At 52.7% G+C, this 13,204-nt stretch overlaps 3 protein-coding genes across 3 annotated transcripts; 2 read left to right on the top strand and 1 right to left on the bottom strand.

Annotated features, from left to right (window-relative positions):
* The first annotated feature begins 3,519 nt into the window (after positions 1 to 3,519).
* INO80B (INO80 complex subunit B) lies at positions 3,520 to 6,302 on the top strand. Its single transcript, XM_055539565.1, has 5 exons — positions 3,520 to 3,649; positions 3,865 to 4,057; positions 4,277 to 4,395; positions 4,566 to 4,735; positions 5,677 to 6,302. The coding sequence occupies exons 1-5, from the start codon at positions 3,541 to 3,543 to the stop codon at positions 6,205 to 6,207; spliced, it is 1,122 nt and encodes a 373-aa protein (XP_055395540.1). The 5' UTR covers positions 3,520 to 3,540; the 3' UTR covers positions 6,208 to 6,302.
* Positions 6,303 to 6,455: 153 nt separating this feature from the next.
* Positions 6,456 to 9,380, top strand: WBP1 (WW domain binding protein 1). The gene is made up of 4 exons (XM_055539564.1): positions 6,456 to 7,041; positions 8,009 to 8,111; positions 8,231 to 8,407; positions 8,576 to 9,380. Exons 1-4 carry the CDS (start codon positions 6,646 to 6,648, stop codon positions 9,034 to 9,036), a joined length of 1,137 nt encoding a protein of 378 aa, XP_055395539.1. The 5' UTR covers positions 6,456 to 6,645; the 3' UTR covers positions 9,037 to 9,380.
* Positions 9,381 to 9,427: 47 nt separating this feature from the next.
* Positions 9,428 to 13,204, bottom strand: MOGS (mannosyl-oligosaccharide glucosidase). Its single transcript, XM_055539560.1, has 4 exons — positions 12,688 to 13,204; positions 12,279 to 12,505; positions 11,617 to 11,813; positions 9,428 to 11,374 (listed from the first exon to the last, which is right to left on the bottom strand). The coding sequence occupies exons 1-4, from the start codon at positions 13,037 to 13,039 to the stop codon at positions 9,631 to 9,633; spliced, it is 2,520 nt and encodes an 839-aa protein (XP_055395535.1). The 5' UTR covers positions 13,040 to 13,204; the 3' UTR covers positions 9,428 to 9,630.

Genomic DNA, 13,204 nt, shown 5'->3' with positions numbered 1-13,204 from the left:
CCCCCATCCCTGGGATTCTCCAAGCAAGAACACTGGAGTGGGTTGCCGTTTCCTTCTCCAATGCATGAAAGTGAAAAATGAAAGTGAAGTCGTGTCTAACTTTTAGCGACCCCATGGATTGCAGCCCACCAGGCTCCTCCATCCATGGGATTTTCCAGGCAAATTCACCTTAGGTGACACTAAATGGTTTTCTTTTTACTTACTTCTCTTCTTATGTTCCCTTCTGTATTTAAAATATTATTTCCCTCTAATACTTGGGCTAGAAATGTAGAAGTCATTTATTATTGTGGTTGTATGCTTATTGAACATCTACTACATGCAAGATACTACCCTACATACTTTGCATTCTTGATTTGCTTTATTCCTTGAAAGAGCCCTTTTGACGTAGGAAATAGATGGGCTTCAGGCTAGATATTTACAACTGGCCTCCTGTTTGCATTTCATGGGGCACAAATAAGTGGGCTTCGGGCTGGATACTTAAAACTGTTAGCATTTTCTGAGATAAGAGATAGGTGGGCTCCAGTTAAACATTTACAATCAACCTCCTGTTTGGTCTCCGAAATGGAAGTAACAACAGAAACAGGGTAAATAGCCAGTGTTTGTCTCTTGTAAACATCTTAAGGTAATAGTCATGGCAATAATCAAGGTAATAGTCATGCAAGGACAAAGAGGGGCAAAATCCTGTTTGAGCCAAAGATTAAGGGATCTCTGCTCCCCCCATTTTGGGGACAAGGAAGACACTACACATAGGCAGAAAGGCTCCTTGTGGGTCAAAAGTCAAGATATAACTCCAGGCCATAATGAGCCTTGCTCCTCTCAGAAGCCTTCACTTTGAGAGCCATCTTGGCTGAGGGGTGCGTGAGCACCCAGGAGAGGGTCCCAGGGTAGCTCAGGTGTGGAAAAAGAACCCAGATAATTGGCCAAAGGAAGACAAAGGCCCAGCAGAACTGACCTATATAAATGACTTAACCTCTTTACTGTGCTCCTCCTCCTCTCTAGGGAGGACGTCCACACCCTTTCTCTCTGTTTTGCTTCTAGCTCATCTAAACATTGTTTCTCTGTTTTCTCTCCCACTTGTTGCTGTACTATGTCTCTAATAATAAACTTTGGACCTGCATTTACAGTTTCTGCCTCTGTGATAAATGCATTTTTTCACTGGGGGCAAAGAACCAGGGAAAAATAGCTTTTAGCCTCTGGCCCTTGCTGGTCAGAGGCTAGGATTCCTGGTTCTCATCCAGGCTACCCAAGTTCAGTTCCTGAGCAGGAAATTAAGAACGTACTTCATGCCACCACCACTCACTGCTACCTCACTGAGATCACTATGAACTAGATCCTGCTGCTGCTGCTAAGTCACTTCAGTCATGTCCAACTCTGTGTGACCCCATAGATGGCAGCCCACCAGGCTCCCCCGTCCCTGGGATTCTCCAGGCAAGAACACTGGAGTGGGTTGCCATTTCCTTCTCCAATGCATGAAAGTGAAAAGTGAAAGTGAAGTCGCTCAGTTGTGTCTGACTCTTCTCGACCCCATGGACTGCAGCTCACCAGGCTCCTCTGTCCATGGGATTTTCCAAGCAAGAGTACTGGAGTGGGGTGTCGTTGCCTTCTCTGAACTAGATCCTACTTCATTCCATTTTACAAAGCTGGAATATGAGGTTCAGAGAACTTAAATAACTGTGAACCCAAGGTTACATAGCCAATAAACTGGAATTTGATAATAGGCTTGTCTGACTCCAAAGTTCATTCTCAATCACTATACTATATTGATTTCTTCCTGAATTCTCATATACAATTGTTTATCAGTTCCTTTAAATTTCATTAATGAAATATTTCTTGAGTCAGTTCTTCCCTTACTTTGTTCACTATTGCTACTCTGTTCAGACATGTATCCCATGTATATATCTATACACTACATGTATAGTGCTTTTTATGTGATATATATTGGCTGTAAGAAAATTCATTACACAAAATACTAAGGAATATTTTAAAAGAAAAAAAAAGTAAGAAAACTCACTACAGATCTAGATAGTGAAAGTTCCCCAACTCTAAGTTTCAAAGATAATCACCATTAACCATTTAGTATACATTCCTTAGTTTTTTCTACGAATGTAGTAGCATATTATGCCTTTTAAAAATGGAATAACAGGTGCTTCATTAGGGCAGTAGGTAGCGCGTCAGTCTCATAAAATGGAATCACCTCATCTTGAAATTTGCTTTTCTTATTCCGTATGTCAGCACATATAGGTCTACCTTGTTCCTTTTTTTAAAATTAGTAAAACACACGTTTTATGCGTGCGCGCACTTGCGTGCTCAGTCCTATCCGACTCTGTGACTTCATGGACTCCAGCCCATCAGGCTCCTCTGTCGGTGGAATTTTCCAGGCAAGAATACTGGAGTGGGTTGCCATTTCCTCCTCCAGGGGATCATCCCAACCCAGGGATGGAACCCAAGTCTCCTGCGTCTCCTGCACTGGCTGGTGAATTTTTTACCACTGAGACATGGGTTATCTTACACACGTTTTATACAAAGTCCAATAGGCACAAAAGGGTATATTAGGAAGAATAAGTCTCCCTTCACCCTTGTTCTCCCAACCATCCATTGGACTGCTGTCACCAATTTCTTGGGTAACTTTCTGGGGCCCCATTTCTTTTAATAGCACCACAGCTTCCCACTGCTGCTGCTGCTGCTAAGTCGCTTCCGTCGTGTCCGACTCTGTGCGACCCCATAGACGGCAGCCCACCAGGCTCCCCCGTCCCTGGGATTCTCCAGGCAAGAACACTGGAGTGGGTTACCATTTCCTTCTCCAATGCATGAAAGTGAAAAAATAAAGTGAAGTTGTTCAGTCATGTCCGACTCTTCGCGACCCCATGGACTGCAGCCCACAAGGCCCCTCCGTCCATGGGATTTTCCAGGCAAGAGTACTGGAGTGGGGTGCCATTGACAGCTTCCCACTATGGTGTATCAACCCCCTGTACCAATTTTGGTTTTTCTTTAGATCGTTTCCAATACTATTACCCACTAGGATCTAAATCCCACGTCTATCTTATCAATTACCGATCAACTCTTAGCTTGTACCATAATTCATCTATCCACTTCTCTACTGATAAAGAATTGAGGCTTAAATACCATCTGCCCACCTTGTAGGGCACTTGTGCTGTTACGCCCTCCTTCATTTTGCTGGCAAATTGTTTCGTGCTCCTCCACCAAACTGTAAGCTCCTCAAAGGCAGAGAGGAGTATTCATATTTATCTTGTATTATCATTGCCTAGCCCCGAATTTGGTCCGGAACATATAGATACGTTCATCACCCTTGCGTGTAATAATAATTGAATCTCCGGCGCTGAGTTTTGATCTCGATTGTGGGGCTGCGGGGCCTGCGGAAAACCCTCCCGGCCTCAAAGAGTCCGGAACTATTGTTGGAAGGACCTTTGTTTCTCCTGGAGCTTTTTAGTCGCAAAGCGTGCCCCGCACAAGCATGGTTCCTACGCACCGGAAGTACCCGGTTATTTGCTGGGATAAGTTCTTCCGCGGGGCGGAAAAGGTATGTCTGAATGTGTTTCGACTATTTACAGCCCCCTTTCCTTGCAGGGCCTCATGAGTAAGCTGTGGCGGCGCGGGAGCACCTCTGGGGCTATGGAGGCCCCTGAGCCTGGTAAGCGTGGATCCATAAGGCAAGTTTGGCCTTCGCATAAAAGCAGTCTCTTTCGTGCTCCTTCGAGCTTCCCCCGGGTACTTCGCCACAGGTGGGAAGCAAAAAGGCGGGGCTGTTATGGTAATACCAGAATACCGCGGGAACAATAGGACCCTTCGGGGTACTGGGCTTTTCTTGCCCCTCCCATATATCTTTGACAGGCTCTCCTTCTGCAGGGGAAGCCCTGGAGTTGAGTCTAGCGGGTGCCCACGGCCACGGAGTGCACAAGAAAAAGCACAAGAAACACAAGAAGAAACACAAGAAAAAACACTACCAGGAAGAGGAGGCTGGGCCAACGCAGCAGTCTCCTGCCAAGCCCCAGCTCAAACTCAAAATCAAGTTGGGCGGGCAGGTCTTGGGCACCAAGAGGTGAGGCCAAGAGAGCCAAGGTTTTACTTGGGGCACTTTAGAAGCAGGCAAAGACAGAAGGTAGGAGAAACTGGCTGCGGTTTTCAGAAGACAGAATGGATGCTGTGACTTCAGGGCCCAGGTTAATGTAGCAAGAACCCAAGAGGGCGTAGGGAAGACTAGATGTACTGAGCAGGAGGAGACAATTGCTCACCTTACAGAGTGGTTGCTTCTCTGCAGTGTTCCTACCTTCACTGTGATTCCTGAAGGTCCTCGCTCACCCTCTCCCCTTATGGTTGTGGACAATGAAGAGGAACCTGTGGAAGGAGTTCCCCTTGAGCAGTACCGTGCCTGGCTGGGTGAGAAGGATCTAGAGGTGGGGAAACTGGGTTTCTCATTATACCTGGTTAAGGGAAGAGGGTTCGTTCTGAGGAAGGTGAAAATTTTGTGTGTCCCAGTATTAACTTGGCCAAATTAAGGTTCCCAATCTGAACAATTCTACTTTTAGCTCTCCAACTTTACTTTTCAGATGAAGACAGTAATCTGTCCCCCTCCCCACTGCGGGACCTGTCGGGGGGGTTAGGAGGTCAGGAGGAAGAGGAAGAACAGAGGTGGCTGGATGCCTTGGAGAAGGGGGAGCTGGATGACAATGGAGATCTCAAGAAGGAGATCAATGAACGGCTGCTCACCGCTCGGCAGGTGAGTAGGTTCATTCTTTATTCGTTGCCAAATTGATACTGAGAGCTTTCCACGTCTGGAGAACTTTGCAAGGCAGCAGGGATATCAGCAGTGGAGAAAAGACACACAAGGTTTCTGTTCTCATGGAGCTAGTATTCTTGTATAGTAAATAATTTTGAAAAACTGGAATGTTTATAACAAAAATAGGGTGATGAAATAGAAAGCAGAATACAAACAACATTAGATATGGTAGTCTGGAAAGACCTCTCTAAAATATAATGTTTCCAATACCAGAGAAGCTTTCCAGGCAGAGAGACCAGCAGGGGCAAAGACCCTGAGAGTGGAACATGCCTAATCATGGCCAAGGAGAAGAATAAATGTGACTGTGACAAAAAGATGGTATGCAGAGAAGTGATATGTTTGGTTTATATTTCAGTAGATTACTTTGATTTCTTAGTGGTGGTAAACGATAGAAGCAAGACCAGTTAAGAAGCTATTGAAGTAGTCAGGTAAGAGATGGTGGTGGCTTGAACCAAGGTGAAATGAGTTGGAGAAACCAGATGGATCCTGGATATATTTAGGAAACAGACACTTGTTGGGGAAGGAAGGAATCAAGGATAACCCTGAGTTTTTGACTTGAGCAATTATCCAGTTGATGCTATCTATTGGGATTCAAAGACTGAAAACAACAAAAAAGCCTCCAGAGAACTAGTACAGAGTTTTGGGACTCAGGGCAGGAAGGTAACGTTACTAAAGCATTTGTCCTTGAGGATCAAGGATCTAAAGCTGAAAGTCTGGAGACCTGAGAGGAGGCAGTATGAAAGGCTCCTGGAGACTGTGCTCATTTGACTCTTTTCTCAAGGCCTGCTCCTCAAGACCCTGCTTTCCGTGTCCCCACTTCCCCCTCCCTCGTTCTGGCAGAACTCCCTTCTCTATTTGCTGACATCTCCATATCTCCCTAGAGAGCTCTGCTGCAGAAGGCTCGAAGTCAGCCTTCCCCGATGCTGTCACTACCTGTGGCTGGGGGCTGCCCGGCCCCCGCTCTCACCGAAGAAATGCTGCTGAAGCGTGAGGAGCGGGCACGGAAGAGGCGGCTGCAGGCAGCTCGGCGGGCCGAGGAGCACAAGAACCAGACTATCGAGCGCCTCACCAAGACTGCGGCGCCCAGTGGGCGGGGAGGCCGAGGGGCCTCCCGGGGCGAGCGGCGGGGAGGGCGGGCAGTGGCCCCAGCCCCCATGGTGCGCTACAGCAGCGGGGCACAGGGTTCCACCCTCTCCTTCCCGCCTGGCGTCCCTGCCCCCGCGCCTGTGTCTCAGCGGCCATCCCCATCTGGCCCGCCTCCTCGATGCTCTGTCCCCGGCTGTCCCCATCCGCGCCGCTATGCCTGCTCGCGCACGGGCCAGGCACTCTGCAGCCTTCAGTGCTATCGCATCAATTTGCAGATGCGGCTAGGTGGGCCTGAGGGCCCCGGATCCCCACTTCTAGCTACTTAAGCCCCACCCCCACCCCCCACAACCTGGACTCTGTGCCTTCTCCTCTGCCCCTTGTTTTCAGTGTCCTCCCCACTTTATTAAATTTCATCCAGTGCCTTGACTTGTACAGAGTTGGGGGAATGGAGTACGGGTAGGCCAATTCCCCAAACACACAGCTTGCCCCCTTCTCCCACGCCCGCTGCTTGCATTGGTGCCGGGAATCGTCCACCAGGCCCCAGAATGGTAGCCGGTCGGCGCCCACCCAGACTCCAGCAGACTCCTGGGACTCCGCGGCTCCTAGTGGGATTACCTGGCGTGGTCAAGTGTTTGGCGTCATCCAGAAAATAGGGCTCAAGCCAGTCAGCGGGAACTTTGCTGTCCCGGGCGGCCGTTCATTGGTTGATAACGCAAACCCTGTTCTGTTTTCCATATTGGCTGTTGTCGCTGTCAGTCACAGCCATGGGTCGAACCTTCCCCACTCTTTGTCTGTCAAGCTCCTGTTGTCTGGGAGAGTGGCAGAGGTGCTGCTGTAGATTGGTCGCAGGGAGAAGCCTGAGATCTTTCCTATTGGCCCATCTGTCCGAGAGTGATGCGGATTGGTGGGACGGAACAACCTGGGTGCTAGTTGGCAGAGCTCTCGCTGGATGGAAGGTCCGGTCGCAGAGTGATGGTGGCGGCAGCGAAGATGGGCCGGGCAGGGACCATGGCGGTGGAGGCAGAGGTGGCAGGGGCGGGGCAGCTGGCGGTAGAGGAGACTGTGGTCTTCAGGGAGCTGTAGGTGAAGGAATGGCTCGGGCTACCGGCGGGAACGGCAGCGAGGAGGCCTGGGGGGCACTTCGGGTGCGGCAACAGCAGGTATCCCAACAGCTCCAAAAGCCTATCACGACAGCCATTTATTTCTCCTTCCCCATTCCTTGCCCCCGCCTTTTGGCGGGTGGCGGAGGAACTCTCGGAGCCAAAGGTACTGTGAAATTCCTAGATATGGCCCTTCTACTCTGTGTAAACTTTGTAATGTAGGTGCTGTTGACTTTTGCCTGCAGCTTCGTAGATCCCATCCCTTAGCTGCAGTGGAAGCTTGCAGTGGCTCTCCAGTGACCAGAGGCATAGTGAGGCCCCAGGGAGGTTCCTTCTGTCTTGCAAGTTATTTGTGATGTTTTTCTATGTGCCTATTGTCATAACAGAGTCTGGCAGCGTCTTCTCTTGAGGGAAGAGATTGAGGGAAGCAATTTGGAGAAGAGATGGAACCCAGAATCACGCCCTGGATGCCATCCTTTATCATCCACAGCAATCCCATCTGGTTGGGAACCCTGCTCTGGGTCTCTTATTGCTCCTCCTCTACCCTAGGAAGCCTGAGACCCAGGGGTGGAAAGATCCAGCTTAGGAGTGGGGATTGGCAGACCACAGGAAATGACAATGAAAACAGTTTAGGAAATTACCTAAACCCCTTACCCATCGTCTGAGACTTTGAGATAGCCCAATCTTCGGACTTCTGCCAAAACACTCCCTTAACATTAAACACCCTAGGGAGCCAGGCTTGAATATGAGAGGTCTCCTATATGCAGAGCTGTAATCTGCCTCTTTGTATGCCCACACCTTGCCTCTTAGTCTCTAGACTGATTCTTGCTATTCCAAATCCTCTTCCATGTTGGCAGCCCTTCAGATATTTGAACACTCCTCTCAACATCACTTTTTCCTCTCCCCATAGATTTCTGAGCTAAACTTGGCTCACAGGATGGGATTGTGTATGTGTATGCAGGGGGTGGGGGTGGACAGTGCCTTGGGCTGGAATCTCCCTTTGTTCTAAGTGCTTCCTTGCTCCCAGCTTCGAGAGCTGTGCCCAGGAGTGAACAACCAGCCCTACCTCTGTGAGAGTGGTCACTGCTGTGGGGAGACTGGCTGCTGCACGTACTACTATGAGCTCTGGTGTGAGTCTTCAAGGGGGCTCTTCTTTTGTTCTTCTGCCCACCCGCATTTGGACTTCAGCCTTCAAGGACCCTTCTCTGCATAGGAGGTATCTAAGTCTCTTCCTCCTCGCCTCCTGCAGGGTTCTGGCTGCTCTGGACTGTCCTCATTCTCTTTAGCTGCTGTTGCGCCTTCCGCCATCGACGAGCTAAACTCCGGCTGCAGCAGCAGCAGCGGCAGCGTGAGATCAACTTGTTGGCCTACCATGGGGCATGCCATGGGGCTGGCCCTGTCCCTACTGGCTCACTGCTTGACCTTCGTGAGTGACTTGAGGCTCTGGCCTCTCAGTGGTCCCTCCCAAACCAGGACCCTGGTTCATTCCACACTCCCTTTTCCGAGATTTCAAAGCACAATTTTCCCTCATAGGAAAGACACCACCACCCCACCCCTGGTTGCCTTCTATAAACCATACCATTCTTTCCTGCAGGCCTCCTCAGCGCCTTCAAACCCCCAGCCTATGAGGATGTGGTTCACCGCCCAGGCACACCGCCGCCTCCTTACACTGCAGCCACTGGCTGCCCCTCGACTGCTTCCAGCCAGTGCACCTGCTGCTCCTCCGCTTCCAGCTGTCCTGCCCACCACGAGGGAACAAACGTGGAAGACGTTTCCTCCCACCAGAGTGCCCCTCCTCATCAGGAGGGTGAGCTTGGGGCAGGAGTGAGCCCTGCCCCCACACCCCCCTCCTGCCGCTATCGCCGCCTGACTGGTGACTCAGGTATTGAGCTCTGCCCTTGTCCTGACTCCAGCGAGGGTGAGCCAGTCAAGGAGGCTAGGGTTAGTGCCACCTCACAAGAGGTGGAGGACCAGTCCCCTTGTGCACGGCCCCTAAATCCTGCACCCCAAGTCTCTCCTGTGGGTCTGGCTTCGAGTGAAGGGGACATCCCATAAGCAATTTTGGGAGGCGGGGGGGTGGGTTACTTGCCCACCAGAAACAGCCCTGCTCCCAGCTCCCTGGGTTCTTGGCCTCTCCCTGCCCTCCTAGAATCTGAAAAGGCTGGAGTCCTGAGAAGGGCAGTGTTTGGGGGACTGTGTGAGCTCTATCCCCCAAGACATACACAGGAGCCTTTGATCTCATTAAAGAGATGTGAACCAGCTGCTTGTGGATTTGGGTGGACTAGTGCTCGACTGACTGCATTGCACTTGACCTGACTAGGTTTGGAAGGGACAGTCAGTGGCCACTTTTTCCACCTTCTCTGAAGGAGAGCAGGCAGCCCTAAGGCCTGGACTGAGTTAAGACCTCTTGGTGAGGCAAAGCTGGTAAAAGCAATAGAGTCTGGCATGGTTTCCCCATTTATTTAGAAAAATAAGACTCTGAATTCACATTCACCCCAGGGCTATATGGGATGTCAGTTAGGAGACACCTGAGATGAGTTGAGGAGGGTTTGAAGCACTGGTATCTAATAGCTAGGGGCAGAAGTGAGAGACCTGTCCCTCTAGTCCAGAATGGAATAAGGGGGCTGGCTTCCCCTCCCACGCTCCCCTTCAGTAGTCTTCAGCCATGGCCAGTAGGACAAGGCTGGTCCAGCCCTGGAAAGGGCGGCAGCCCATGCCTCGCCCATCCTGGTCACTGTACTGCTCCCACAGGAAGCCTGTGGCCTGGTACTGCCGTCTCACATTGCCCACCAGATTGGCACGGAGCTCTCCGTGGAGCCTGGCAGCACGGGCCTGGTGGGGGCCCTCCAGGTGCCCATAGTAGTGCAGAGCCCCCAGTGCCAGGTAGTTCACATTGAGCCACACAGCACCTCGCCAGTAGGGAGGATCATGCTCTGAATTGCGCTGGCTGTAAAAGGGGCTGGATGCTGCGAGAGAGCGCAAACCAAAGGGGCTCCAGAGTTGACGCCGATCAGCTAGAACATCCAGCATGGGTCCAAGGCGAGGTGAATTGGGGTCCAGCAGCCGCAGCAGAAAGGGGAAAAGACTGACGTAGCCCAAGGCATCCACATACTGTAAGTGAGGGTGGGGCCGGCCCACCACCCGCATCAGCCCCTGAGGGGGCCGAGGCTTCAGCTGCACTGCTTTTGTATGGTTCCCAAAGTCTGCAAAGACTCCTAGCTCTGGGGCCCAATGCAGCTCATCCAGGCTCTCTTCTGCTCCCAGGGAGGCAGCCAGTGGGCCCAGCTCTGCAGCTGCCTCAGTCTCTCCCAACTGCTCTGCTAGCCGCATCAGCACACGGGAACCTAGGGCCACCCAGCACCGCAGATCCAGGTGCCGCTCACTGGCTGAGGGGTGTGAAGCCCGGGGATAGTCATCCAGCCCCGAAGGCAGCGTCTTCGGGTTTAGTAGGGTTGGCAAGGCTGGGTCCCGGCCGCGCCAGCGGTAAGATAGTGGCACTGGCCCTGCCTGGCTGTGATGAAGCCAGGAGAACCAGGCACGCAGGCGAGGGAAGGCCCTGCGGAGGAAGGCCAAGTCGGCAGGGTCACCACCATCTAGCATGTGGGCTACAGGCAAAAGCAGAGTTGGAGGGTTGGCATGGGCTGTCCTTTGCACCAGGAACTCTGAGGGCACCCGGGCTCGGGCCTCATCCCCCAGCACCTGTTCCCGCCCAATCCAGCCGTCGGCATTAAGCAGCCCCAGCCAGTGGCCTATAGCTTCCCGGGTGAGCCGGGGATCCCACCGTTGGATCACCAGCTGGTGAAAGCCCTCATCCCAAAGGAAGCCTCTTGGGAAGAATGACCGAGAGGGCACTGCTGTGAAAAGAGGGACAGGTGGAAAGAGGACTGGGTCCACCTTCTGCTCAGACCCTTCAACCTCCATGTCTGGCAACACTAGACCCTGTCCATAGAAGTAGCCAATCCCACCAAGAAGGCCACTGAGGGCACCCTGACCCAAAGCCTGCTCCTCAGGGTTCAGGCCCTTCTCCTTTAGCCGGAAAGTCTTCTCAAAGCGCTCTCTAAAGGCTTCAGCATGGCTTTCGAGGGCGTGGGTCAGCAGGTTGCCTGCCAGCTGCTCTAGGGCTTGGCTGCCTCCTGTCCGGGCGCTGCCTGATTCAAACACCAACTCCACAGAAAAGGGGACTTTCAGTGTCACCTGTTGTATCAAAAATTGCCCTTGTCCCTGTCCTTGCCCACTTGGGCCTCTGTCATCCCACTTCAGAGATCCTGGCAAGCCGAGGTAGCGTTCAGGGGAAGCCCCCGGGGGCCGATGCTGAAACCAGTTATTTAGGCGACTCTTCACCATCTCTGTCAGCAAGGGAAGTCCTGGATTGGAGGACCAGAAGACATTGTAGCTTGAAAGGAAGAAGATAAACAGGAAATATTATGCAGGAGGAAGCGGTGAGGATTATAAAGAGAAACGAGGTTGATGAGGAGTCATGATGGGAGGGTCTTGGCAATGCAGGGGACGTGGAGCCTAGTGAGAAGGGAGATGCCTGGTGAAAAGAGGGTAGGGTTGAGGAGACGGAAATCAGACTAAGTCAGCATCCATACCACCCCCCCCCCCCACCGTCCCACACTCTCTTCCCCCAGTTACCTGCCATACTTGGGGGTGGTATCTCCTGGACTGGTTGGTGCCAGAAGTGTAAAGCGGAAGTCACCAAGTTCACTGGTGTGCCCACTGATGAACTTCAACTGCCCCTTAGCCCCAACCTCTGGCACAAGGACTTCTTTGCCATCTGTTACCACATAGAAGAACAGGGACACCAAAGGGAGGGCAGAAGTACCTGAGGCCTGGGTGACCAATGAGGAGAGAAAAACACAGCATTAGGTTAGCAGGCATTCCCCCGAGAATCAGCCTTAGGGAAGGGGACAGCAGGTGAAAACAACACACATCTAGCAGTGTCAAGGGTCACGGAGAGGAAGCACCAGTGGGATGGGATAAAGAGCTATGCTCAGCTCTGGGAAATAATAGTACTTTTGTGCCATGTACTGTGAGAAGAACTCTACATATTACTGGTATTTCCTTTAATCCTTAACAATTCTGTGAATTAGGTGCTATTTTTATTTACAGTTTACAGACGAGAAAACCAAGGCTCAGAAGATAGTAAAAAGAGATGGTCATACGGGCAAGTGTTTAAGGCAAGCAGCAAACTCAGAGCCCCTTCTGTTTACCCCCACTTTATCCTGCATTTGCAGGCAGCAAAGAAAGGGTGGAGGAAGTCTGGACTGGGGGAGGGGTGTCCTGAGGGCCCTGACCTGAGGCTCTATAGTCACTCTCCAGCTCCAGTCCCCTCCGTGCTGACCCCCAGGCCTCTTGACGAACTCAGTGGTGAGCCTTAAGGCCCCATCCTGGATGTGTTGCCGCCCGAAGGAGACACCGTCGTGGAACTCCCAGCCATAGGGACCCACGCCGTCCCCCTGCTCACACGTGTGCCTGAGCTTAGGGGTCCCTGGGGTGGTGCCTTGCTGCGCCCACATCAGTCCTGGGGGTAGAATGGCCACGTAAGTCAAAGAGAGAGCTCTTGTCCCTCTGGGTCGCCGATTACTTCAGGGTCATCCCTCCTCCTAACTCTCCTGATCCACTCCTCACCACCCTTAATCTGGCGCGAAGCTGGGGCACCGAGATTAAATGCCCGCCTGCCTGCCCGCCCCGGGTCCAGGTTACCGGTGAGGAGAGGCTGCGGGCTTCGGGTCTTCATGCCGAAGTAGACGTGAGGGCGGTAGGTGCCCCAGAAGAGGTCCGGAGCCACTGTAGGGCTGGAAGAGTCGGGAGGCAGCGCCGGCGGCGCGGAGTGCAGCATGACAGCCCGCCGCGAACGGTACCACGACAGAAGCCAGCGGCCGGACAGGCCCAGGGCCAGAGACAGGACCACTAAGGCCAGAGCCGCGCCCCCAGCCGCGCCCCGGGCCCTGCCGCCCCGGCCATCCCGCCGTACGGGCCCTCCCCGAGCCGCCCTCTCTGCCGTCCGCGCTCCGTCCGCCGGCGCTCCGCGGCGCCGCCGCTCGCCCCGAGCCATCCTTGCATAGAAATCGTCGTCGCAGGGACCCGGGAAGATGGCAACAGAGCCCGGTCCTGCTTTGCCTCCTAGCCTTGCGCGGCGCCGGGGGCGACCACCGATGTGTCAGCCGCACCGGCCTGCCGGTGCCTACAGCTCGGCTTCCGCCTCCTCCCGGAAGTCCCG

The sequence above is a fragment of the Bubalus kerabau genome, chromosome 11, assembly GCF_029407905.1.
Source record: "Bubalus kerabau isolate K-KA32 ecotype Philippines breed swamp buffalo chromosome 11, PCC_UOA_SB_1v2, whole genome shotgun sequence".
NCBI classification, from domain to species: domain Eukaryota; kingdom Metazoa; phylum Chordata; class Mammalia; order Artiodactyla; family Bovidae; genus Bubalus; species Bubalus kerabau.
The sequence above is the reverse complement of the archived record's forward strand: the minus strand, read 5'-3'. Positions and strand labels throughout refer to the sequence as shown.